General features: G+C 38.6%; 2 protein-coding genes and 1 long non-coding RNA gene across 4 annotated transcripts; 1 reads left to right on the top strand and 2 right to left on the bottom strand.

Annotated features, from left to right (window-relative positions):
• Window positions 1-1,740: 1,740 nt before the first annotated feature.
• LOC149008376 (heat stress transcription factor B-3-like) lies at window positions 1,741-3,034 on the bottom strand. Its single transcript, XM_089166526.1, has 2 exons — window positions 2,533-3,034; window positions 1,741-2,328 (listed from the first exon to the last, which is right to left on the bottom strand). Exons 1-2 carry the CDS (start codon window positions 2,797-2,799, stop codon window positions 1,900-1,902), a joined length of 696 nt encoding a protein of 231 aa, XP_089022652.1. The 5' UTR covers window positions 2,800-3,034; the 3' UTR covers window positions 1,741-1,899.
• A 2,150-nt stretch (window positions 3,035-5,184) lies between these two features.
• LOC149008374 (thioredoxin reductase NTRC-like) lies at window positions 5,185-27,045 on the top strand. Of its 2 annotated transcripts, none has more exons than XM_089165805.1 (10): window positions 5,185-5,504; window positions 5,592-5,805; window positions 5,922-6,027; window positions 7,521-7,786; window positions 10,003-10,282; window positions 12,542-12,649; window positions 24,042-24,128; window positions 24,217-24,321; window positions 24,796-24,926; window positions 25,083-26,279. In XM_089165805.1, exons 1-10 carry the CDS (start codon window positions 5,285-5,287, stop codon window positions 25,096-25,098), a joined length of 1,533 nt encoding a protein of 510 aa, XP_089021931.1. In that variant the 5' UTR covers window positions 5,185-5,284; the 3' UTR covers window positions 25,099-26,279. The 2 variants fall into 2 exon arrangements, with proteins under 2 accessions (XP_089021931.1, XP_089021930.1); XM_089165804.1 differs by lacking the exon at window positions 25,083-26,279 and adding an exon at window positions 26,306-27,045 and having other exon boundaries at window positions 5,186-5,504.
• LOC149008375 (uncharacterized) lies at window positions 10,855-11,141 on the bottom strand. The gene is made up of 2 exons (XR_016175082.1): window positions 11,070-11,141; window positions 10,855-11,029 (listed from the first exon to the last, which is right to left on the bottom strand). It is a non-coding gene; the product is annotated as an uncharacterized LOC149008375 (long non-coding RNA).
• Window positions 27,046-27,071: the final 26 nt, after the last annotated feature.

Here is a 27,071-nt window from a genome sequence, read left to right as displayed (position 1 = left end):
TAAGACATAAGAATTTAAGAGAAATTTTCCCTTTTATGTCCAAAAGAAGATCCTGTGAAGGTAGAAGATATGAAGTAATGGTCTTGATTACTAATTTGAAAGGTGGAGATTTTGAAGAAAAATATAAACTCAAAAGAAAAAAAAATGTTTTCAAGCTCGAAGATATTTGAGTGGATGTCAAAATAAAGTGTCACTGGTTTGAACCCGGTCGGACCGGCACAACTACTTAAATTTGTATATCCTAAGCAAAGGAACAACAACTGTCACCTACCTTTACATGCATGTTATCTAGAAATTTTTTTTCATTTAAAAATATAAAAATTAAAAAAATAATAATAATAATAGTCAATTCTGCTAGTAGAATTGTCAAATCATGAAGTGGAGCGTAATTATAAAAGCCAAAAACCACTCGAAAGAAACAAAATTGAAGAAGTTAGGCTGTGTTTGTCTCTACCCATCCAAAGCCTTCATGTGTTTGGGTTTGGTGGCAACCTTTTACTAATTGTTTTTTTGGATGATACCTTGTTGGAAATAAGACAAGATGGGCACAAGTATAACACTGTAAAATTAATGAAATAAAATTTATTTTTGATTTAATGGAATGTATATCTTTGTAGAAGTTGAAGAAGAAATCGATAACACTACTATGCATTTGTATGTCATAGAAAGAAGCAATACAATAACAACAACAAGACCTTGGACAAGGTGAGTCGAGGCATTCTGATCAATAATTTTCCTTAAGGTATTTGAACGCTTCATATAATATAGACTGGATTTGACCTTGATGTCCTCACATTCAAGATACAACAACTCTTTAGTTCCAATGACATGCACTCCACATGAATCTACTTGCAAAGAATGTTTGAAGGTAGTACTTACAAATCCATCGATACAACACACTTTGACAGTGAACAAGAGATTGATATTGTTTTTTTAAATTGTGGGAATTACTAGGAATCAACTCATCTCTTTATATAGAAGAGGAAGAGACACCTACAAATGAGTTTCTCTATAAGATACCTACCAGATCCTGTCTTTTTCCTTAAGTCTTGTTTGTGAGTCATTCAAACAATACTTTTTATAGATTACTCATTGGCTATTTAGGTATCTAAAGGAAATAACATCATCTCTAACCCTTCACTAAAAAATGCATAAAAATATTTTGAATCTCATAGCTTATAGATAAATTAAAATTCCAACATACCTTTTACTATCCTTTCATGGGATATAAATCCACTTCTTTTTTTTTTTTTTTTTGGAGAGAATAGTGGTATATCTTATCCTCATGTTTCTATATCATTATATTTAAGAGCAGAGTCATCTTTGAAACATTTTTTTTGGGAAGGTGATACGAATTTTAATCTTCTACTTGGAAGCTTTGATTTTTTTATTGAATCACCCCTGTAGTTTATTTTTAAAACTTTTGAATACTAATAAAGTAGACTAATCATGGCAAGTAACGAAAATAACATTATTTGCTACTATCCTTAAGAGTAGAGGTACTGGTATGCCTATCTACACCGTTTTAGCCATACATGTAGCAATTCCAAATTGGACATTTTGTACTCTTGATTGCAATGACTTTTAAATATTGATATGTGGCATTTTTGAGATCTAATAGTTATGTTTGAATGGGAAGAAAATTAAATAGTTGGATCTCGAAAATATCACGTGTCACAAATCATGATACCCATTGGAAAAAAAAGAGGAGAATGACTTTAAAAGAAGAATATTGCAGTCAAAACAAGTTTTCATATTGAATAAAGACACTTGGTTAGGCTAAGACTTCGATTATCATTTTCTTGACCATTTCAATTAGATAGTTGCAGATGGCTTGTTTAGATGAATACAAATTAACATTTGCATGATCAAATATAATTAAATCTGGAGAGATGACTCTCAGTAGCTAATCTCAGCTATCTTTCTCTTCCTGATCTCCACTGGAACCTCCAACCTCACTCCAAACAACTTTGGCCTTCTGTCTTCTTCTGTATCGTTCTTTGAACCTGCAGAATAAACAGCCACCAACTGAAGAAGTTCTTGGAACTTCTTTTTCATATTCATTAGCTCCGAGCTTAAGATTCCATTCTCTCTCTTCAGTCGCTTGTTTTCATTGAAAACAGTGCTGTAACCTGAAGAAGATGAAGATGTTGATCCTCCCTCTTCATCAGACTCCTGTGGTGCAATTTGGGTTGTTGCACCAGCGTTTTGAGAACCCTTATTTGTCCATGCCTTCCTTCTCCGGATTCTGCATAACAAATTCTTTGATCCCTTTCGAAACATATCATTACAAAACTCCCATCTGTTTGTTGTTACTTTTCGAAATCCCTATAAACAACAATAGATGTGAAGTTAATTACATACTTAAAACACCTAAAAGTATAGAATTAATGACTTCCAATAAGTTAATGTGCTCCAGATTGGGCGATAGGTCAAAGGACTCAGCTCATTCAACTAACATTAATTAGTATTAGAGCAAGCACGTTAAGGATTCTAACCCAGAAAGTGCTAATTGGAGTAGAGTTTACTTACGTAAGTATTGAGCTGACGGACGAAACTTGCGAAGTTGGAGTGCTTGAAGAGGGTTGGAAGAAGATCACCTGCAAATTCGGCTGGTTTCCATACCACAAAAGAAGTTCCATCTGGGTTCCAGGAGATTATGTCATCGGTGCTTGGATCTTCAACCAGCATAAAAGTCTTGGACAAAAAAGGTGGTGGAGAAGATCTCCTAACATATTCTTCTAATAGACCCTTATCATCAAACTCATGTTCTTCAGTGCTGATGATTCCCTGAGCCATGGTTAGCTTCTTAATTCTATATATTACTTACAGTAAAAAGGAAGAAGAAAAAGAAGAAGAAGGCGGAGCTCTTCAGCTACAAGGAGATAGAGAAGAGGAGAAGGGAATTTAAGAAGGACCAATCCCAACAATAGAAACCCAACACGATTCCACAGTTCATGAGAAAAGTGAGGGAGGAAACTCTAAGACTTCTCCAATCTTGAAAACCCAGAAAATTTGATGGAGAAGAGTTGGTTGAAACGTATCAACAAAGTCCATCCCTTCTTATATATATAGTTCCCCATTGAAAGAAACTACTCTTAAAGCTGTGTTTGGGTTCTACCTGGGTTGGAAGTTTTCCATTTTTCTTTAAAATGGTTTTTAGTGCATAAGATCTTCACCAATTAAATTATCTAAAAGGTGTGAATAAGGATTTGAAAAGAATTAGATATGACTAAACCAATGGGTGAGGAGTTCTAGAATGAGATGATCTAGATCTCATTCCAAGTGCAGCCAACAAACACAGCCTTTGAATAATCCAAACAGGTTTGAGGGTGCTTAAGAGACAATATCTCCTATTATTATTATTATTATTGTTATTTTTTTCCTCTCTCTCTTTTTAGTTCTCTTGTTATTTTAATTAGTTAGGTGTGAATGACTAGATGTGTTGATTTCTTCTTGAATGATCCAATTCTTTGTTTTTTTAGGGGTTTAATTTCCCTTCTCTTACTCCACCTCAACAGCTGCTAGAGGAAGACTTAACAGATATAGACTTTGATCTAGCTGGGGTTTGTTTCTTTGGTATTAATAGTGTGACTTTCTGGGTTTTCACTGTTTTGTAGATAAAACCATAAATATGTTTGGTGTTCTTCTCAAGATCTGTGCCAAATTCATAGAAGCTAGACTGATATGAGACGTTTCTGATATATTTTTTATTTTTCAAGACAGAAGCAGGCAGCTGAGCTTTCTTGAATGTTGACTGGGGAATGCAATCTGTATTTTTTTTTAGGGTATGAGGTGATCATAAGCAATTTGTCTTCACCAACCATTTGGTTTCACATTTGAAGAGGTACTGTGATGAGAAGAGCTTGAGAGATAAGATGGTAAGAAGAATGTGGCCAAACCTGATTGCATGACACATGCCATATATAACAAAGCTGCAAGAATGTTGACCCTTCTTAATTCTTTAATTAATTAATTAAGTAGCTTAAGTAGCTAGACCAAATCAACTGGAGTCAATTGAAGAACATTCATGACTACACTCCATAGTTCTTTATATGATAATTCTTTCTCAAACTCAAATGACCACCATGATTCTTATGTACACTTCCATACTTCCATCTTAGTCTAATAATCAACCAATAGTTTTCTTCTTCAACATAAAATTTCCCACATGATAAATTGTTATGGTTTACTGATTCTAGGGCTCTTGGCAAGAGTTATCTTGTTGAATTAATTAAAGAATTTTTATAATTTAAGGGATTTACTTGAGATTTCCTTGATCTTATTGTCTCTACATAAGAGATTGTCATCATTTTGTCAGCAATACATCTATATGTCTGATTTATTTAAAATCTATCTTTCTTAAAAAAAAACAAAAAAACAAAATGAATAAATAAAGAATTATAAAATTATTTCAGAATTGTTTAGGCCAAAAAAATGTTTCGGATTAGATCGAAAAGCATTGTTTTATACACGGCTTATTTCTTGGATAAACAATGCCATTCATGACTAGGCTTTGTTGCTCACATTTCAATGATTGACTATATAAATGTCAAGATGTCACTTGTAAAATCCAACCGTTGGATGCCTATTAAATGTTGGTCAAATCCTCTACCAATTGAAAGTGCTGTCGAATATATAATGTATCAAAATCCTCTTTGTATTATGATTAAAAAAAGAAGCAAATTACATTTATACCCTCTAAATTTGGAAACTATTATATTCACATCAGCTGTAATTTATTCTACTACTAATGTTTACTTGTACCTAATTCCATTATTTTTTGACAAAAAAATATAAAATAAAATTTACCCTCTTTGAATCTTATGGGTGAGGAAAAAACTTGATATCCAGTAAATTTTACATCTATTTATGTGATTAAAATATCTTATGCACTATTATTTATGTAATCGAAAAGCATCAAAGAAGCAGACATAGTTTTCCCTAATGTGGGAGTGATCTTCCCCCATTACCCATTATGGGTTTAAACTTAATAAAATAAATTTCTGAAGGTGTAAATATAATAAAAACAAAACATGGGGGGCAGCATATGTATTTTGCGGTAAAAAGAATTGTAGAAATTTCCAGCAACAGCGACATTCCAGTGAAACCGACGGCCTCAGTTATCCTTAGTTTTTTTTTTTTTTTGGTACGAGTAGTAAACGAAATGGGCGATGCAGAGAGAAAGACTGTAATAATGTAATCTTAAAAACCCAATTCCATTTTGGCAATTAGCAGAGATTGCAGGATTTGTTGCTTTGTGGGAGTGTATGGTGTGAAACTTATGGCTGAGAGGATAGGAGTCGGAACTCTGTCTCACAGAGCTACTATGGCTTCTCCCTCTCCTTCCACATTTTCCAAAACGCTTCTCACCCCCAATTGCCTTGCTTTTCTCCCTCGGAAATGCCGCTTTCGTGTTGATCCTATCAGAACTTACCTATCTATCTCTTCATCTCTTCCTGTTAGAGCTTCTGTATCGACAGAGGACCTCCCAATCTCTTCAGGTAAAGATTTCTTTTTTAATCTGTGAAGGAAAGAAGGAATGCTGGGTTTCTCTGTTTCTCGATGAAAACTTTGTGGGTTTCTTGCAGCTACGTATAAAGGGGTCGAGAATTTGGTGATTATAGGTTCAGGTCCTGCTGGGTATACGGCGGCAATATATGCAGCTCGTGCGAATTTGAAGCCTGTGGTTTTTGAAGGTTATCAAGTAGGTGGTTCTCCTGGAGGTCAGTTGATGACGACCACAGAAGTGGAGAATTTTCCTGGATTTCCTGATGGGATTACTGGGCCAGATTTGATGGACCGGTAGTCTTTTTCTCCCTATAATTTGTTCTGTATCGTGAGAATATTTGATACCCAAATTGAAGAGTGAAGAGTGGGTGGTGATTATATTGACATTGCTTGGCTAATTTGATTATTAGGATGCGGCGGCAAGCTGAGCGCTGGGGAGCCGAGCTCTACCAAGAAGACGTGGAATATATTGACGTGAAGAGTAACCCTTTTATCATTAGAAGTAGTGAACGTGAGGTGAGAAGATACTCAACTGTGTAGCTTGCTTGTACTTGATCATCCCCAACCCCTCAAAAATTAATTTTTTAGAGTTAGGTAAATGGGTTTTGAAATCATGGAGGAAGACAGAAATTGATCAAATAGATGTTTGAAATTCTTGGGCGTTTACTTTTGATTACATGTGCAAATTTGAAATTTACCCATTCAGTTCAATTCAACTCATTTCAGTCTTGTCCTAACTAAATAGGGTAGACTACATCGGTCCTTTTCTCCATCCAGCTATATTCAAAGTCTACATGTTACTAGTCTTCAACTATGCACATCTTTTCTCACCACTTGTTTTGAAGTCGTTTCAGGCATACCCTTAGCTCTTTTAGCTCCTTCAATCTTAATAAAAGATCAACTCTCCATATTGGGAGCATTCAAATGCCTCGGTTCAACATTGTCTATATCACCTCACTGAATTTCTTACGACTAATTATGTATCAACCCTACTCCTAAATTAGCTCTAATTTATTCGTTCCTTATTTTATTTTTCTAGTATCACCTCTTATCAATCTCCACATTCACATTTCCACTGAACTACATTTGTTTATAAAAATTGAGATGGTAGCAAGGGTGATTTGCTTAATATAGAACTCCTTCTGTGCCATAAATTTGGACATCTGGGTGAAAGTGTATTGATGGATATTCAAAGACATTATCTTCTAATGTATCACAACTTCACAAGAGGAAGAAAATCATATAAACTTCCCTGTCCGTCATCTCCTTTCTACTGGGCCCTTCTAAGGGAGATTTAGAGTGTGACGTTTATATGTGTTGTTTTGAATCAGTGTATTGTTAATGGGGATAGGATTAAACTTCACCTACCAAAAGCTTGTTCATGCTGAGACTTCTTGTTGTTATTGACATTTGGGGTCGGGAGGGTATGCTTTTACTTACTCTTTGGTTGAATTGTTGAATTTCACTTTCAGGTTGAAAAGTCATCCTGTTCTATAATGTTTGACATTTGGTAGTCTTTATAAGACTTCGAGATGGGTTTTAGGAATGGTGTTGGATGGTAATTAAGCGCCAATTGTTCTATGTGGTAGATAGTAGTACTTCTTCACTTTATAAAACTCATACTACCTGGTACTTGATTTGATGTTGGATGTTGCTTCCTACGGTGTGTGGAGCTCCCATGGCAAGTTATTCTACTACTTCCCTCAAACTGAATATACTCATGATCTTTCTATCTTCATTTATGAAAGACCTGAGTCTTTCAAAGTTAGTTCTATCATCCTTGTTTTTGTGGGAGTTCTATCATCCTTGTTTTTGTGGGTTTACATAGAACATCTCTATGCACTAATAATTTAAAAATGGATTGAGTTTTGCCTTATTTTCCCCTTTTCTTGTTGTCCTATTATGTGTTGTGTTTATTGTAATCTCGTCTTGGATTATTTATAATTGTTGTCATGGCCTTCCTTTGGTGCCTATTAGTTGTTTAGGGTCTACATGGCTTCTTGTTGCAGGTGAAGTGCTACAGTGTTATTGTAGCTACAGGAGCTACTGCAAAAAGGCTCAATTTACCTCGTGAACATGAATTTTGGAGTAGAGGAATTAGTGCTTGTGCAATTTGTGATGGAGCATCACCACTATTTAAGGGGCAAGTTCTTGCTGTTGTTGGAGGAGGTGATACAGCTACTGAGGAAGCATTATATCTTACAAAATATGCTCGTCATGTGCATTTACTTGTCCGAAGGGACCAATTGAAGGCATCTAAAGCAATGCAGGATAGGTGAGTTAAGATGCAGCTTTCCCCGCTGTTAGTTACTGCGTCTTTATGGTTTACTGATGGATTTACTATATATATATATATATATAACACACATAGATACTCCCAGTCTTTGTTTACTTCCAATATATATATTTTTTCACATTAATTTGATGACTTACATGAGGATGGAAGGTGATCAGAATCATCAGATTTGAAGAATACTTTCCTTCTGTTTGAAAATGCTCAATTTGAATTATTAGGTTAAAAGTTGCAATATGAACCTTTAAAATTGCATGCAGGTGTTTGTTGCTTGATTCTTTATTGGGCTGACGTGGGCTTGCCCCATCTCACACCCCAAATCATGAACCGCTTGTGTGTCATACTAAAGGAATCTATAATGAAAAACAGAAAATTAGATTTTAATCATCCACAACTACCCAGGATCAAGTGCACCCATGTAGGGTTAGTTTTTTTTAGTCACCTATCAAACATGTCAATTGCAATGCCTTCAACATATACACAAAATCTTCCCCTCACAAGAATAAGTGAAACTTCTCTAGTTATATCTCCAAATCTTTATTCTCAAAATAAGTCTCCCAGAAGGTTCAACTTGAATACCCTAAGTGCATAACCACCCCCTGGAGATCTAGTCTATCAATCTGAAACATCTTTTAACACTAGGGATTGAGTGAAGCAACTCAACAAGTACCAAACCGTTGAGATAGCATGATCACCAATGCATTAGAAATAAAAAGGAGATGTTTCAAGGAAAATTCCCGGTACATGCAGAAGTTCACATCATTAATGAATAATGAGTACCTCCTCATCATTCATAAATATAAATTTTCAATAAGTTTGCATCATTTCTAACTATCAATTACACAAGTAGGGAGAGATATCAGTATCAATATGCATTTCCAAGGAGTTCATATCATTTCCAATTATCAATTCCAAAAAGGGAAAAGGCTCAATATCAGATATACCTTTCCAGCTGTTTCACATTATTCTCATTTTCTTAGGGTTAAATCAATTCAAACAATTCTCAGTGATGAGTCAAGTGAGAACCCTAGGGGATTTGGATCCCGTCCAACTCCCTGCCCATCCCAATTCATCCAAACCTCATACAGGCAGGGGTGAACCCCACACTCATCAGGCCTTTTGACAGGAGTTAAGGCTATTACTTCACCCTGTTTTGTGTGAGGTTGGGGGGAGCTGGGATGGTCAAGGAGCTGGAGAGGATCCTCACCCGGACCCAAGGTATTGGGATGGGCAGTGAGTTGGAGAGGATCCTCACCTGGACCCGAGGTATCTGTAGGAGCTCGGGATGATACAGTCAAGGGCCTAAGATCCTTATAGGAGCTCACGCACCAACCAATTAGATGGGTGCCATATATAAATTGGCTATATAATACATATCAATGTATATGATGTCCTCAGATGAAGTCTTGTCAAATCCTCACTGGCATTCCAGATGAGGCCAGTCAATGTCCTCATTGGCGTCCCAAATGTAGCCAACATAAGTCAAATAATCATTGGTATCCCATATGGGGCTAATGAATCACTGGTGTCCTAGGTCGGTATCAACCCGATATCCTCTCTTTTCCATCCCTTTCCACTAATATATATTTCTTTTGGGGGATATAACTGGTGAAGTTATTATTCCTTTCCCTTCCATCATATACTGATGATAGCATTTGTCTCTCTCTTATGTTTTACTTCTTTTTCTTTTTCTTTTCAGTTTCAGTAGTTGGAGTCTCGTTTGATTGATTTGTGTGTGTGTGTATCTTGTAACCTCTGCAAAGTCTGATTCTAATCTTGCTTACTATTATAAATAGTTCGTAGGCAGAAATCATGGTAGGAGTTGAACCTATCGTGGGTTTAGCTCTCTCTTCTACTTTGCAGTTATTGGCTACAAGTCTTGTTAGAGGGAAATGTGATTAAATGATCCTGTTATAACAACATACTACGAGCATTCTTGGTTGCTTCAACTAACACGTGGGCCAGTTGCATATTTTGCTCCATCAGTTAACTACAAGTCTAGAGCTTTTTCTCTGGTCAGAACTCAGAACTGCTCGATAACTGATGTGTAAAGTTCTCCTCAGGTTCTTCTTGATTGCTTGGAATGCTTTAATAGGGTAACTGGTTCTTTTGAGGGTGTAATTGTGTACGAGTTTGCCTCTTAAATTTTCAACTCCCTGAATGTTTGTTTAACAGGTTGATTATGGCGAATGTTTCAGAGTTTTCAACAATCCAAATATTACCTTGCACTTCAATACAGAGGCTGTGGATGTCATCAGCAATACCAAAGGCCAGATGTCTGGGATTTTAGTTAAGAGGACTGACACAGGAGAGGAATCAGTGCTTGAAGCAAAAGGTTTATTCTATGGCATAGGTCACACTCCAAACAGTCAGGTGTTGGAAGGGAAAATTGAACTTGATAGCGCAGGATATGTGTTAGTAAAGGAAGGAACAGCAAAAACTTCTGTTGAAGGTGTCTTTGCAGCTGGAGATGTACAGGTAATGCTGTCCAAATTAGACTTCCTACCTAACTTCAATTTGAATAATTCATTATGTTGCTACTGCTAGGGAACCTCCAACTTATACCCATACATGGGCTCTGTAATCCATGTAATTGTGCAGTCAGTAAAGCATTCAGAGTTTGGCTAGGACATGATTTGAATTGGCAGCGAGATGATCTTATTGGCCTGCTGATGTTGATCAGATGTTCGAGTAGAATTTTTCTGCTGGAACAAATGCCTTAACCATGTCCAGCCCTGATTTAGCCTGTTATGGTTGGTCTGGTTCTTTGTGGGTTCAATATGGTTCTGTTTTAGGATGTGGAAGCTGTGTGTAGGAGTTTCTAGCAGTCATAAAGCTCTTGGGTGGAGAATATTCTGGAGATATTTTTTTTCTGTTTCTCAATCTTTAAATTATTAGGTTTCAGTACATTGCCAAGGTCTCCAGTTTGGATGCCTTGATCGCCTTGCTGGTTTCCTTTTGTGTCTAGGTCCTCTCCACTGCTTTGTTGCCTTAACACCTGGATCTCATGACAACCGTGTTCCTGTGTTAGATTTGCTATTATTATAAGCTTATATTTTATTAGAACCCTCCTTTCCTATCGAGAGTTTCCATTGTTTTAGAACATCGAATTTTATTTTTAAAGAAGGGCAGTCCACAGTCCCCATAATTTTGACAAAAGATAGAACCTCACAATGTGCCTGAGTTTGAGCATCAGAGGCATTCCTGCTGTGAGAGACAGCAAACCTTTGTGAGAGACAGCAAACCTTTGTGAGAGACAGCAAACCTTTGTGAGATTCTAATTGAGGATTGATGACAGACCAACATATCCATGTTGCTTTCACTTCTTCATTTCAATTGGAGACATCTAGTTCTACACTTCCTGCATCTGGTTAGGTATCCTCTTTTTAGTTCCTTTTTGTCATACTCTGTTTATTTGAGAACTCATGCTACTTGTGGAGCATATTTCAGTTCTTGTTGCAGTGAGTCTGGTTACTACATGAAAAAAGTAACAGAACACTAGTACTTGATTCGTATACCATTGTTTGTTTGCTCTGATCATTATTCAACCACCACCCATCTCTGATTCTTATCTTTTGAAGGTTATTTATTCAGAGTACTCCATTCTGTTGCTGATTTGGATTCACTTCAGTAATGTTTACTAATAATCTGCACGTGATGCTGTATGACTGAGCGTCATCAGTTTCAAATTTCTTGGTTTTCTGATTTGGAGTTGCCAGAATTTCATGAGTCTCTAAATCCTGTCACTTTCAAAGTTACTAAGCTCAAACTACCTCTAAATATTCTGACTTCCTAATTTTGATTCTAGGAGTTTATATTTCTGACCTAGTCCATGCTTCCCAATCCCACCATTGGTTTCCTGTGAGATTTTCAGGCTTTGTTCCTGACCCTAGATGGAACATCTGACCAGGAGTAGTGATCCATCTGTTTAACTGAACTGCGAGTCACAGATTTCCTCTCAAATCTGGCCCTTGCCTGTCCCTGCAGTTCCGGTTTTCCACTGGAGTCTTGGTTGCTATTGTTACACTGCCCTGTGCACAGTAATTGCAGGGGGTATCAACCTGCATTCCAGAGGTAATTGGCATGTACAGAACAGCAGCAAAGAGTATATTGCAGGCACTATTACCTCCAAGCAAAGGCTGCCAACTGCTGCTATTCTTCAAAAGGAGAGTACAACTCCAACGATAGTCATCAAGCAGCAGTGGCAAGGCTGGCCCTGGCATGGGCTTGCTGCTGATGCTTTCCTCCTCTCACGTGATGAGATGTGCGTCCTCTGTCCCTTTCTTTACCTGTCCAATCTTTGGAGTTGTATTCTAGGTTGGTCATTCTGTCATTCTAAAATCCCCATACCATCAGTCATCAGAAAGTGGATCACAATTTTGGTTGCTCAAAATGATGCTTTGGTCTACATTCATGACATGCAGTGAGGTGCCAAAAGGCTTTGTATTACTACTATGTACCACATTTATATTCATAGTTGTTGGCATCTGGGCAACACAAGGCATTGGAAGGGGTATAGATGCAAGGTGGTGATCAGGGCTCCTAGATGATGCCTTGACTGTTCTGTTTATTGTATATATGTAACAGTAAACAATGGTAAGTACAGAGGGCTTGTACTTCCTAAGAACCATTTGATTTTTCTTTGGAAGGTCCAGCTGGTCCTCTAATTTTGAACCACCTTTAGTTTGTTGGTGATGGAATACGTCGTAGATTTTCATTCTATTATCCTGTCAATAGGATCACGAATGGAGGCAAGCCGTTACTGCAGCTGGATCAGGTTGTATAGCTGCTTTATCAGTTGAGAGATATCTTGGAGGCAATAATCTACTTGTTGAGTTTCACCAGGTAATTTGTTCTATGCTTATTTCATTTATTTTAGAACGTTATGTGACCTTGAATGATGTTCTTTTATTCTTGCTTTTCTCAGATGAAATTGTTATGCGAGGGTGATTTACTGTTTTGGTTTATTAGTTTTGTCTCTGGAGAGCTTACTTTTCTCTCCCAAATGGGGGTTTTTTTTTTTTTTAATATTTGTAATTATATATATATTAAGAAAAAAAGAAAAAGAAAAAAAAGAGAGAACTGACTGTCGATTGGATTCACTGCTAATAAACCTAAGTATTTGACTTCATCTAAGTAGGTGGTTTTGTACAAATGCACGGTATAGTAATGCATGTCGCTGAAGAGGGAAAAATGCTAATTTGAGTTTGTAATGGGACGTTTAGAATAGATATTTTGGTTTTGTAAAAAAATCTGTTAGGGAATTTAGATTTTTTTTTTTTGGATGAATAAATAATTATATTAAAGACAACAAGCAATACAAAGCCACAGACAAAGTAGCACAAAGCACTCAAGCAGGGGAAATAAAAGATGAGCGGAGATCCTAGAAACTAACAATTAACCTATTTCTGGGGGAGTCCGCCACAGGGTAATGGGGGATAGACAGCAATCTGGAAAATACATCAAAGCAGATGGCGCTCCAAATCAGCTTAAGAGAACGAGATTTGGAGGTCCATCTTCTAATGTTACACTCCCACCAAAGATGGTGGATTGTGGCATCGAAGACTAGCTTGCCGAGGCAATCGCAAATAGAGTGTCCGGCAAAGTTCCTCAAGATCCAGGATCAATCCCTAGCAAACCCAAGAGATGGACTCGAGCGAGGCCAAATGGAGGCAAGGGCTCTGTCCCAAATGGAACGGGAAAGGGGGCAGGAGAAGAAAATGTGCTAAATGTCCTCAGAGACATTCCAACAAAGGGAACAGGTAGGGTTAGCGGGGATATGGCGGCTAATGAGAAAAGTTTGGGTAGGGAGGGCAAGATTGAGGGCCCTCCAAAGGGTGAGTGTATGGCGGGGAATGTGACCTTTAAACCAAACCAACCGGGACTAGGGAATAGGGGGTGATGGAATCGAAGGAGGTTCTAAGCGGAGGCAGTAGGGAATGATTTGGTGGGAGAAGGGGACCAAATAGTGAGGTCGGACGAATGGCTGGTGATAGGGGGAAGGGCACTCCAAACGAGAGAGCCTGGGGTGAGGGAGCGGGGTCCACGATCCATTGGAGATGAAACTATCCAGGGTGCAAGCCTTGGGGATATGGGTCTCGTAGGCAGCACGGGGACCTAGGAGGGTATAGAGAACGCCCATTGGATGCCAGGGGTCAAGCCAAAAGAGGATGGAAGATCCACTAGAGATCTGGATAGAAATAGCAGAGAGAGTGCGGGGGTGGAGGAGAAGCATTTTCCTCCAAATCCAAGATGGGTTAGGGGGGCAAGAAACTGTCCAAAAAGAGTCTTGCTTGAGGAGGTAGGAGTAGACCCACGAAACCCAAATCGAGTCATGCTTCGAAACTATCTTCCAAATGAGCTTCAGAAGACGGGCCAAATTGACATCAATGATTCGACAGATCCCAAGACCTCCCTCGGATTTGGGATGACAAATAGAGCCCCAAGAGATGGGTGGAGGAAACGAGAGGATTCTTGGCCTTTCCAGAGGAAGGCACAGAACAGGGATTCCAAGGAATGGATGACGGATCTGGGGATTGAGAAGATGCCACTCCAATACATATAAGATGATTGGAGGACGGATTGAATGAGCACGACTCGACCTGTAAAGGATAAAATCTTGCCTTTCCAGAGTTGGAGCCTTTTCCTTATATGGTCGAGCATTGGGGAGCAGTGGTGGCGGGTGAGCCTTTTCCTTTAGATCGTTTTTTTTGGATGAATAAGAAATTGTATTAAAAGACAACAACACACTTACAACATAGCAGAAATAAAGCAAAGATTAAAAAGCACTGACAATGCAACATAAGCAAGACCCAAAGAAGATGGGCCGAACAGGGGCCAATGAGACTATTTTGCGGATTTTTTCTTGTTCTTCTTTTTCTTAAAGGACTTGAGGTCAACCAAGAAGTCGTCGCCAAATGGGTTGTGCCCCTTAACAGAGCGAATACTCCTTCTACACTTAGCATGGTCGAGGATATGCGTGGGGGGGGGGGGAGGATCTGAATCAAGCTCGATAGGGATTGGGTCACAGGTGGAGTTTGGATTGAAGGGTATAGGCCCATGGGGCACTTAGGTGAGTTTAGAGCGGAGCTTGGATTGAAGTGCTTAGGCCTATGGGCCATGGGGTCTAATAAGGGGCATATAGGGGGGGGGGGGGGGGGAATGGGTAGGGTGAATTGATCGTGGGAGGAGAGAGGAGGGGTATTAGGGGAGTCGGTGATATTATCTTTCTCATTCACCGAAATAGGAGGAAGGAGAGGCAGAGGAGGAGAGACTGCAGTTTCAGCTATAAGGGTTTCATGGAAGTGGAAAGGTGCAGGTCGAGGAGCAGGGGAGAGAAGCGACGAATCATGGAGGTTTCCGATTAAGGAAGAAGGCCCCTCGGAATCTGTGGAAGAAGCTGGCCTCCAGGCTTCAACAGTGGTAAGGTTTTCGGCAGTAAAAAAATGGCAAAGATCCTCAAGGGTCTTTGCAGTCAGGGGCACTGTGCAAGGAGATGTCACTATTTGACCAGTCTTTGGCTTGGTTCTACATCTTTGGTAAGTGCAGGGCTACGGCAGCGAGCGAGAGTCAGGCGGGCCGACAGTGGTAGAAAAGGGAGCAGGTTGCTCGATGCTGGCGGTGATTTGGGAAGCAAAGCATAAGGGTGAAGGGGTTGGAGGTTCGTTAGAGAGCAGAAGAAATCTCACCAAGTCCAGTAGAGGGAAAATGGACTTGAGCGGCAGCGACTGCCACAAGAGCGTGAGCAGCAATAGGGCTAGCATGATCTTGACCCACGACAATGGTGGTAGCGACAACCACCTCAGAGTTCTCGGCAGCAGAGTGCAAGAAATGGCCGGCAGCAAAGGTTCAGTAGTAACATCGACTGAGATAAGGTTGAACCGATTGATCAAGGATCCAAGAATTTTTGGAGGAACAGGAGTCATTAATTCAATCAACGGAGGTGGATGCAACAACGCTTGCATTGAGGACGTCGAAGCATGGACAATAGAAACAACTTGCAGGCCTTGCGGGCGATGATTAGGAACAGGAGGCTTCAACAGCGGTAGTACAGACGATGGAGACCTGACAGAGCAGAGGTCACAGATGTGGAAGAAACTTTCAGAGCAGAGCATTCGGAACTGTTGTGACAAAACGTAAGGCAGATTGAGCATCTGGATGGTACCCAATCATAAACAATTAGTTGATTGAGGTGCAATCTCGAATCATCAGCTATGGAGAATACAAGGAGGGAGAGGCTTTGACCCAGGCACATCTACACAAATACGAGCATGAGACAACGCTCAAGCTTGGAAGTCTTCATATCAAAGTGGAGGGGACGGCCTAACGCAGAGCCAACACGACTGAGACATTCGCGATTCCAAAACTCCAGCGGAAGACCAGGGAGATTGATCCACAGGGGAAGCAAGTTGAAGTTGCCCTTTCGGAGAGGCATGGAGGGTTCCCAGGGTTTTATGAAGATTAGGGATTTCCCTACAAACCAAGGAGAACCTTCAATGGCTTTGACTCTACAGGTGGCAGAAGCAAATTTAAACAGCAGGATGCCATTTTCAAGACGAAATTGTCCGGGAATTTAGATTGTTGGTGGTGCATGAAGTTGAGAATATGCAAATATTTTGTCTAGCATCTCTTTAAATCTGAAGGATAGGGTCATAGGTTCTAATGGCCCTTGGTGATCCAGTTAAAATGCTAGAAGGGGTATAGATGGAGTTTGTGGGGTGTCGTATGCTTCAAAGGTGGGAGATTTTGATATGATTTTAATGGAAGTAGGTGGAAAGGAGAGAAAGCTTTGAAGATAAGGATGAGATGTTTTTACATCTTTATATATATAAGTTGGCAGGCTCACCTTTGGAAGGGGAAGAGGAGGAAGAAGAAGGGAGAAGGTGCTTTAGTTACTTTGCAAAAATTCCCCCATTGCAGAAATGGTGAATTTCAGGCTTTGCCAGTTCCAGGCAGTCGGGAGAGACTCCCAATTGAATTGAGTAATCACCTAAAGATATGCTGGAGGAAACTCTGGGCTAGGAATGATGTTTGCAAAATCAAAGCCTTGGTATTCTTGTTGAAGCTTGAGAAAGCCAAAAAGAGCAATGGTCTAGTGCTTGCAATCTTTAGAAGAATCCTGCCAAGATTTTAAAATTATTGGAGTTGGCTGCATTATGAAAGCTAGACTGGTTGACACAACACGTATAAAGAGTACGTTGATGCCCTTAACGGTAATGTAGAATAGACGTACTATGAAAAGGCTTCATGCGATGTGTGGAAAATCTTAGAATCATATCATAATATTTTATTAGTATCTTTAATCTAAGTAGATCAAATTGTAATATTCTATTACAGGTATTTTTCTTATTATTGCAATCTTCTATTCTAGGTAGATTACTCATTGATTGTAATCTTCTATTCTAGGTAGATTTCTCATTGATTGTAATCTTCTATTCTAGGTAGATTTCTCATTGATTGTAATCTTCTATTCTAGGTAGATTTCTCATTGATTGTAATCTTCTATTCTAGGTAGATTTCTTATTTATTCTAATCTTCTAGGTAGGATATTCTTTCCTATTTCATAGATAGCAGTTGTGTATATATTGATTGTAAAGTTCTGAATAAGATACTGAAGAATCAAACATTTCAATTCCTATTTCATCATGGTATCAGAGCCAACCAATCTTGGGATTGCTGTCCAGCTTTCAGGCCTTCATTGCCTTTAATCTCTGGTGTTTCCTCCACACGTAGATTATTCTTCCTTTGGCCTTTATCGCCATTCTTTATTCAGCTCCGTTTCGTTTATTTTTCCTTACCTGAAAAACAGATTTATTATTTCTCCGCCTTATCTCATCATTCTATTGCATCTTTGGTTACTTGTTTCACATACTATTTTTAAGCACCTACAAAGAGTATGTCAGAACCAAAAGAGGTTACTTTCTGGACTGCATTTGATCAGAAAATAAAAAATCTGCAGAATGGAGAATTGCAAAATAGAGACAATCTATGGTGTACCTACTGCAAGAAAGCTCGTTACACACGGGAAAGATGCTGGAAACTTCATGGTAAACCTCCTAGCCGAGAGTGGCGGCACAAAGGAGAGCAATCTGGAAATAATGGTCAGGCGCATGTTACATTTGCATAGCAACCTGAAGTCACTAATAAAGAGGTTGCTAGCCTTAATCAGGAGGACATAGAACGTGTAAAAACTCTTTTAAGCAACCTTAACAAAAAACGAGGTACATGTTCTTTGGCATATTCAGGTGAGTTTCCACTTTCTATTGGATTATATGTCTCTAGTAATTCTCTTCCAAGCCCCTGGATCATAGATTCAGGTGCAACTGACCACATGACACACTCACCAAATCTTTTCACCACATATTCTCCCTGTCCAAGTAGTAGGAAGATAACTACTGCTGATGGCTCGTTAACTACTGTGGCTGGAACTGGAAATATTGAGCTCAACTCATCCCTCACCTTGAAAAATGTTCTACATGTTCCTAGACTATCTATAAATCTTGTTTCTGTGAAGAAACTCACGCAAGATTTACATTGTAATGTAGTCTTTCACCATAGTCATTGTATATTTCAGGACAAGGATTCGGGGAGGACGATTGGACATGCTAGAGAAAGGGATGGACTCTACTACCTTGAGGCACCAAGCCAATCACATGCTACTAATGGTAGTCCTTCTCAAACCAATAAAGAAAAAATATGGCTTTACCATCACAGACTTGGACATCCTTCCTTTAGGGTAATCAGTCTTTTGTTTCCTTCTTTGTTTCAAGGCATACATGTCGATGAGTTTCATTGTGATGTGTGTGAGCTTGCTAAACACAAGCGTGTACCACTTCCTTTAAGCAAGAAAAGAAGTTCCATCCCCTTTTATCTCATTCATAGTGATATTTGGGGTCCTTCTAGAATTCCTAATGTGTCTGGGGCTAGGTGGTTCGTGTCATTCATTGATGATTGCACTCGTGTCTCATGGATTTTTCTACTCAAAAACAAATCCGATGTTAGTTGTGTTCTTCCCAACTTCCATTCCATGGTTAAAAACCAATTTGGAGTTAGTATAAAAAGATTTAGATCTGATAATGCCAGAGACTATTTCAATCAAATTCTAACTCCATTCTTTCAAAGGGAGGGAATTATACATGAGTCATCGTGCGTTGATACCCCACAACAAAACGGAGTAGCTGAACGGAAAAATGGCCACCTTCTTGATGTAACTAGAGCCTCACAGCAACTCATCTCATAAATCGGCTGCCTTCGAGAGTCTTAGGATTCAAGAGTCCAATGGATGTCCTTTCCCAGTTCTACCCAAACCTAAAAACGACAAATAACCTTGTTCCTCGAATTTTTGGGTGTGTCTCATTTGTTCATATTCATGGACCACATCGGGGTAAATTAGATCCTAGAGCACTCAAATGTTTATTTATAGGATATTCCTCCACTCAAAAGGGCTATAAGTGCTATCACCCTCCTTAAAAAAGGTTCTATGTTTCCATTGATGTCACTTTTCATGAACATAAGTCTTATTTTTCCACACCTCATCTTCAGTTGGAGCATTCAATAATGGAAGATAAGAATGGGAATTCCTTACTTGACTTAGAGTTCACTCCCAAATACTTCACTATGTCACCTAAGTCAAACTGTGAACAACCTAAACTTGTGTCAGACTCACCTGTGTCAAACTGTGAACAACATGAACATATGTCAAACTTTGAAATGAATGAGCCTATTTCTGATATTGAACATGTGAGATTTGGCAAAGGAAAGGTGTACTCAAGGAAGAAGAATCTTGTTCCAGAATCAGTGCAAGTTCAAGACTCCAATCCAAATTCTGGAAATGAGGTACAAATGACTAATCCTTCACTACAAACCGAATTCGATGTGCCCACAGATAGTAATGAACTAGACCTTCCTATTGCCATTAGGAAAGGCACTAGAGAATGCACAATGAAACCTATGTACCCTCTTGCCCAATTCTTGTCCTTTAAACATTTTTCCCCATCTCATAGAGCCTTTCTGGTAAGTTTAAACACCATTGCCATTCCTAACACCTTATCTGAGGCTTTATCCAATAAGGAGTGGAAGCAAGCTATGAATGTGGAGATGGAAGCATTAGAAAGCAATGGAACATGGGAACTTGTAAGATTACCAGAAGGGAAGAAACCTGTGGGGTGCAAATGGGTATATACATTGAAGTATCGAGCAGATGGATCTTTAGAAAGGTACAAAGCAAGGTTGGTAGCCAAGGTCTACACCCAGACTTACGGGATTGACTACCTTGAAACATTTGCTCCAGTTGCAAAAATGAATACTGTCAGAATCTTACTATCCTTGGCGGCAAATTATGGTTGGGACTTGCAACAGTTTGATGTTAAAAATGCATTCTTGCATGGTGAACTAAAGGAAGAAATTTACATGGAGGTTCCACCGGGTTATGAGAAGGATTTAGCTGCTAATATTGTATGCAAGTTAAAAAAGGCCTTATATGGACTCAAACAGTCACCGCGGGCATGGTTTGGCAGATTTACTAAAGTCATGATTAGTATGGGTTACAAGCAAAGTCAAGGAGACCATACATTGTTCATCAAGCACTCATCATCTGGGGGAGTCACGGCACTACTTGTGTATGTTGATGACATAATAGTGACAGGAAATGAAGAAAAAGAGAAACAAAATTTGACTCAATGCTTGGCTAAGGAATTTGAGATCAAGGCTTTAGGAAGATTAAAATACTTCCTTGGCATTGAAGTTGCTCACTCTCAACAAGGCATTTTCATCTCTTAACAAAAGTATATCACTGATCTCCTTAAAGAAACAGGAATGACCGCGTGTAAACCAGCAAGCACTCCAATAGATCCCAACAGTAAACTTGGGAATGCAGAAGAAGATGTTGTTGTGGACCGAGAGATGTATCAAAGACTAGTAGGAAGACTAATCTACTTGTCTCACATAAGGCCAGACATAGCATATGCAGTTAGTGTAATCAACCAATTCATGCACAGTCCAAAGGAAATTCACTTGCATGCAGCTCACCGTGTGCTACAATATTTAAAAGGGATGCCAGGGAGAGGCCTTATATTTAGAAGGAATAAAGGAATGATACTAGAAGCACACACTGATGCTGATTATGCAGGGTCAACAGTAGATAGAAGGTTGACCACAGGATATTGCACATTTCTTGGTGGCAATCTTGTGACATGGAAGAGCAAGAAGCAAAATGTTGTGGCTCGGTCAAGTGCAGAAGCCAAATTTCGTGCAATGGCTCAAGGAATATGTGAATTACTTTGGTTGAAATTATCTTAGAAGACCTAAAGGTTGAATGGGGTGGACCAATGAGACTCTACTGTGACAACAAATCAGCAATCAGTATAGCACATAACCCTGTTCAACATGACCGAACCAAGCACATTGAGATTGACAGACACTTCATAAAAGAGAAGCTGGATAGTGGACTGATTTGTATGCCGTATGTGTCTACACATAGTCAACTTGCTGATGTACTTACTAAAGGATTGAGCAGCTCAGCCTTTCAAACATATCCAAGCTGGGAATGGAGAATGCCTATTCACCAGCTTGAGGGGGAGTGTGGAAAATCTTAGAATCATATCATAATATTTTATTAGTATCTTTAATCTAAGTAGACCTCAGACCCCACAGTGTGGGAGCTTCGGCACTGGGTACGCCCCTTTAATCTAAGTAGATCAGATTGTAATATTCTATTACAGGTATTTTTCTTATTATTGCAATCTTCTATTCTAGGTAGATTACTCATTGATTGTAATCTTCTATTCTAGGTAGATTTCTCATTGATTGTAATCTTCTATTCTAGGTAGATTTCTCATTGATTGTAATTATCTATTCGAGGTAGATTTCTTATTTATTATAATCTTCTAGGTAGGATATTCTTTCCTATTTCATAGATGGCAGTTGTGTATATATTGATTGTAAAGTTCTGAATAAGATACTGAAGAATCAAACATTTCAATTCCTATTTCATCACATGGGTAAGGTTCCCTTGCATTCAAATAAGCATAACGGCAACAATCCCAGTCAACTTCCGCAAGGAAGATAACACCACACAATTTCACAATGCCAAGATCAAGTTTCCCTTGGAGTCCAAGAAGGCTAGGCTACTAAGTTGCAGGCTAAAGACCACATACTAGGCAACTGAGCCAAACTTGCTCATGTAATTTTGAACTTTCATTGGCTTCAGGTTGCATAGAAAAGCTAGAGGCTAGGATTTATTGAGGCTGAAATTTTGTCGTTGATGTTGAAATGTTCTGTTCATCTAAGTTTTCTTTTAGTTATATTTAGATTCGTGTTGTTTTAAACATGGGTGAAGATTAATATTTGGGTCCACTCTTCCCTTCTCAAATCTAACTCTTTTTGGACTATCCCCATCCCTTCTAACCCTTCCTGGATCTGGAGGAAACTTATCCTCCTAAGACCTTGAGCTCTCCCTGCCATTTCCACCCATGTTTCCTCTGGTTCCTCCACATCCTTCTGGCTTGATCCATGGCATCCGATGGGTATTCTTCTTACACTTTTCTCCCCCCATGATATATTAGTTTGGCTCCCCTCCACCACCAAATCTTTCACCACATCTTCTGCTTGGAACCTATTTCATTCCCCTTCTCTCTCCCCCCTTTGGCCCCCTGGTTTGGTTCAAAAATCATATACCCCGTCATTCTCTCCCCCTTTGGCGAGCCCTAAACTTAGCCCTCCCCACCCAAGCATTCCTTATTAGCCACCATATCCCTGCTAACCCCAACTGTATCCTTTGTTGGAATGGTACTGAGGACATTGAGCATTTGTTCTTCTCTTGCCCTTTCTCTAGTTCTCTCTGGAGAAAAGCCCTCGCTTTCATCTAGCCTCGCTCTTGTCTCTCATTTGGGTTTGATCGTGATTGGTCTTGGGTTTTGAGTAACTTTTCAGGTACTTCTATTTGTGACTGGATTGGTAGACTTGTTTTCTGTGCTATAATCCACCATCTGTGGTGGGAACTGGGAGCATAATTTCAGGCGTTGGTCTTTCAAATCCCGCTCTCTTGACTTGATTTGGAATGCTATCCACTTTGATGTTTCCGCTAAGATTATCTTTATTCCCCATCCCCGGTTGTTGACTCCCCAAGGAACAAGCTCATTGTTGTCTCTTGGGGGCTCAACTCCCAATTCCATTCTTCTCTTTGATCCTTCCCCTTTTGAATCTTTCTTGTAGTTTGGTGTTTGTTTTATTTAATTATTTATTCATCCAAAAAAAAAAAAAGATTAATATTTTGGGATGATGGTTATTGTTTTTGTTTTTTATTTAAAAGTAAAAAATAAAATTTAAGGGCAGACCACCTCTATGCTTTGGAAAGTCTAAGTTGGTCAAGTTTACTATTGTTGACCACGTTGTTATTCTCTGCTTCTTGAAACTGGACTGTGTAAATCAGTTTTTCCCTTTGGAATTAATTAGCTTTAATGTGAAACCACTGGATAAGTGAGAGTCCAGTAAACTGGGATGAAGAAAATCTAGCTAGATGAAGACACATAATCTTGTTGTTGAAGTGCAAAGTCCATATTTATGCTTACGCATTTCAGTTTGACAAACAAAATGAACTCTGATGTTTCTTCTGGAACGTCTTTTGGTTGAAGGATGCTTACAAAGTATTCATTTTTCTATATGAATGGAGAGACTGTCCAGTTCTCTTTTTTCTATGAATAGCTAAAGTTCTGTTGGAAATAAATCTTTAAAAAAAATCAAAATCATAGCTGGAATATAGAATGGAGGCATACACCTAATCCAAACCCAATAGGCTTCCTAAAAGAAAGAGATAAAGAAAGAAACTACACTTTCATAGTAAACCTGTATGCTATTCCTAAAACAAAGCTGCTTAGCTAAGTCATTGCCACTTGTTGGCTTCCAAGTAGATGATATATTTGCTTGAGTCATTGAATAGTGCTTCCAGTCAATTGGATAGGTTTTGAATCTTTTGATTGTCTGATTCTTTTTGTTCTGACTTTGTCTCGATACTTCTGGAAACCAAATATTCGAGGCCAAAATTTCAGTACTTCTTTTCAGTGGTCTACGGTTCTCGACTGCTAATTGTGCTTTTCAAGACAGCTAATGAAAAACTATAACAGACTTGCATGGAGCATCTATTTGTTTGTCTCTCTCTGAATATTCACAATATTATGAACTGTTTGGTAGTTATACATTTTATCCTAAGCAGTACATTTCTTCTTCTGTTGTCCTTCTGCAGCCCAAAACTGAAGAGCCTGAGAAGCAACTCACACAGAGAGATATACAAGAGGGTTTTGATATTACACTTACAAAGCATAGGGGTCAGGTAAATTATTTACTGTTTCCATACATTAGTCATTTACCCCCTTTTTTCTTTTCACTTCTTGGTTGCTGACTTTAGCTGTTTTTGGCAGTATGCTCTGAGGAAGTTGTACCATGAAAGTCCAAGACTTATATGTGTGCTATATACATCACCAACGTGTGGTCCATGTAGGACATTGAAACCCATTTTAAGCAAGGTGCTATAATTTCCTTTCCAACGTGGCCCCTCTTTTGTTTTTTATATGTTCTGTTCGCTTAAATGGTAGGACACGAAGTAGACCAAGTGCAACAAAAAAATGGAAAAGCATTTTGATATATGTTTCCAGATATGTCTTTTTGTTTTTTTTTTACATCTACAGACTGCTTACCTACTGATATGCCTGTAAGCTCTGAAATTTGGTTCACCATACTACTGGTGAAGTCACCTTATCATCTGTGCTTTAATGAAAATGATAATAACTGAGCTTCATTTGCCGTTTCATTTTGGGTTTGAACATACAGTTTATTTCCAGTGATTAGAGATGTTCCTTGAGAACTCAACTCTTGGAACTTGTTGATGGGGTCAACCGGCTGATGATTTATGGAATCTAATGTTCCATCTCATGGTTAACAGCATTGGTCCATACTTGTTCTGTTGCGGACGGTTTTTGACATAACTTCACTTATTGCAGGTAATAGACGAATTTGACCAAAACGTGCACTTTGTTGAAATTGACATTGAGGAAGATCCCGAGGTTGCTGAGGCAGCTGGGATTATGGGCACTCCATGTGTGCAGTTTTTCAAAAACAAAGAGATGCTCAGGTCAGTATGCATCTGATTTCTTGTTATATTGGAATCCGTATGCCTGGTCTTGCATTTCTTTTTGCATGTTGCATGCTAGCTTAGTTGGTCTTTTTAATCACATTAACATCTTTGAATTTCATGACTCTTATACTGACTTGTAGAGTCATTTTGTAGCTTTTGTAGTTGCTAGGTTTTGGTACTATTCAACAGCTTCAAAAATTTTGCTTTTCCTTTTACTCATGAAAAGCGCAATTCAGCATGGATGGGTATGCATGCTCTAATGAGTTGCCAACCGATGCACTTGGATATGGGGTTTATAGGTGTCAATGCATTCAAGTATGATGTTTATAGCTTGAGACAACTGTAATATGGCCTTCAAATTATTTTTGTTTGAATTTGCAACATGTATAGAAATCCATGTGTACACATGGGTTTATTTTAGATGTGCTAGCATTCAAAGGTTGATGACTAATGGCACCATTTCAGCCTTTGCATAGGATAGATGCAGCCTTGGACAACACTTGTGTTTTAAAAGTGCTGCCTTTGCTCTGGAGTGGTAATTTTAAAAGTTTTGCAGGAATGAAAGGCTATGCTGTATCTCTTGCACTGGTCTTACGTACAAGAAGTTGTCTTAAATACACGTTGGTCCAATATGTATCAAGATGAGCTAGGTCGATTAGCTATGGTTAAGTACATTAGAGTATCTATGAATGGATCTATGTCAAACCAATAGAGATGGATAGACTAATTGTCAAAACCCAATAAATTTCCTTTTGCTAACTTTTTTCAGCCAAAACCTGAAGGGGTTTCATTTACAGTCTAAAACAACATGAGTGATTAAACCTTTGTGCTTACCAATAAAGATTGAATCTTATAGTTTGCTCCTTTTTAAACCTTCCTGATTAATTGCTCCTAATTACTTTTAGTAGGCTAAATGTTGTTCTTGTCAGAGGATGGACCTTCATCGAACGATGATGAGGTTGCTCCTCATTGATCAAGTGGTCATTAGTTTGAGTCTCTGGAAACACCTTGCTCCTAAAAATAGGGATAAGGCTGCATATATTTGAACCTCCTCAGGCCTCATGGGCCCTCATGGACTTGATTCACTGTTTTTTGATGTTGCACTTGTCAACAAAGAAATAAATTTGATAGATGCTGCGAAGATAGAGAAACTTTGACATTAGTTGGCTATCATTAATTATTGCTTATTAACAGTGTACAATTTTTGCATGTATCTGACCATTTTCCATGTATTTTAAGCAAAACTTCAAATTTTGCGTCTCTTCAATTCATCTTAAGCCGCCATGTTTTGATGCATTGATTGATAGTGATAGTTGGCCCTTTTGTTATATGTATTACTCTTTAGTGGTCACTGGCTGTCTCTGTTGGATTTGCAGGACTGTATCAGGGGTGAAAATGAAAAAGGAGTACAAAGAATTCATTGAGGCTAATAAATAGTGGAATGCAATTCTTTAATAGAGGTCGATGTATTCATTTTTTTTCATTTGGTTTTGCTCCTTCCAATTCGGGTGTTTGATATTGCATCTTGTAATTTCTGATCAGCACGAATAGTGTGATTGATGCATAAGTTGGAAAACAATTTTGAAACCCCACTATCCAGTTTTCACTTGAATCTATTTTCATTATTCTTACTGATGAATTTAAGCCAAGTTCCCTACCATTCTGTGTGTTTTGAAGCCCTGCCTCTTAAAAATTATTATATCCATAATGTCATTTTTCTTTTTTGATCTTTTTATTCTTTGGGGGTAAAGTTATGTTCATTATGTCATTCTGTAGTTTTTTGAGCAAAATGCCCTAGTTTTGGGTATCATGCAGTTTATCCTTGACAGGGACTGAATGCACATCATCATCTAATATTAGGGCCATGGTAATAATTAATGTAGCAGTTTATCCTTGACAGGGACTGAATGCACATCATCATCTAATATTAGGGCCATGGTAATAATTTACATTAATTAAGTAAATTCAATAACACCTGCAGGTAGATAGGACCACATAATATGAAAATTGAAACAAAGAAAGAAATTTGGAATTTCTAACTGCACAGACTGAAACTGTATGGATATCAAATAGGTACATGATGATAACAATAATTTCTGAGCATGTGATTGCTGAACCTGTTTTAATATTTACATCATTCAT

Source organism: Hakea prostrata, chromosome 8 (assembly GCF_041222555.1).
Source record: "Hakea prostrata isolate BN-2017 chromosome 8, UWA_Hpros_2, whole genome shotgun sequence".
In the NCBI taxonomy this organism is placed as follows: domain Eukaryota; kingdom Viridiplantae; phylum Streptophyta; class Magnoliopsida; order Proteales; family Proteaceae; genus Hakea; species Hakea prostrata.
The sequence above is the reverse complement of the archived record's forward strand: the minus strand, read 5'-3'. Positions and strand labels throughout refer to the sequence as shown.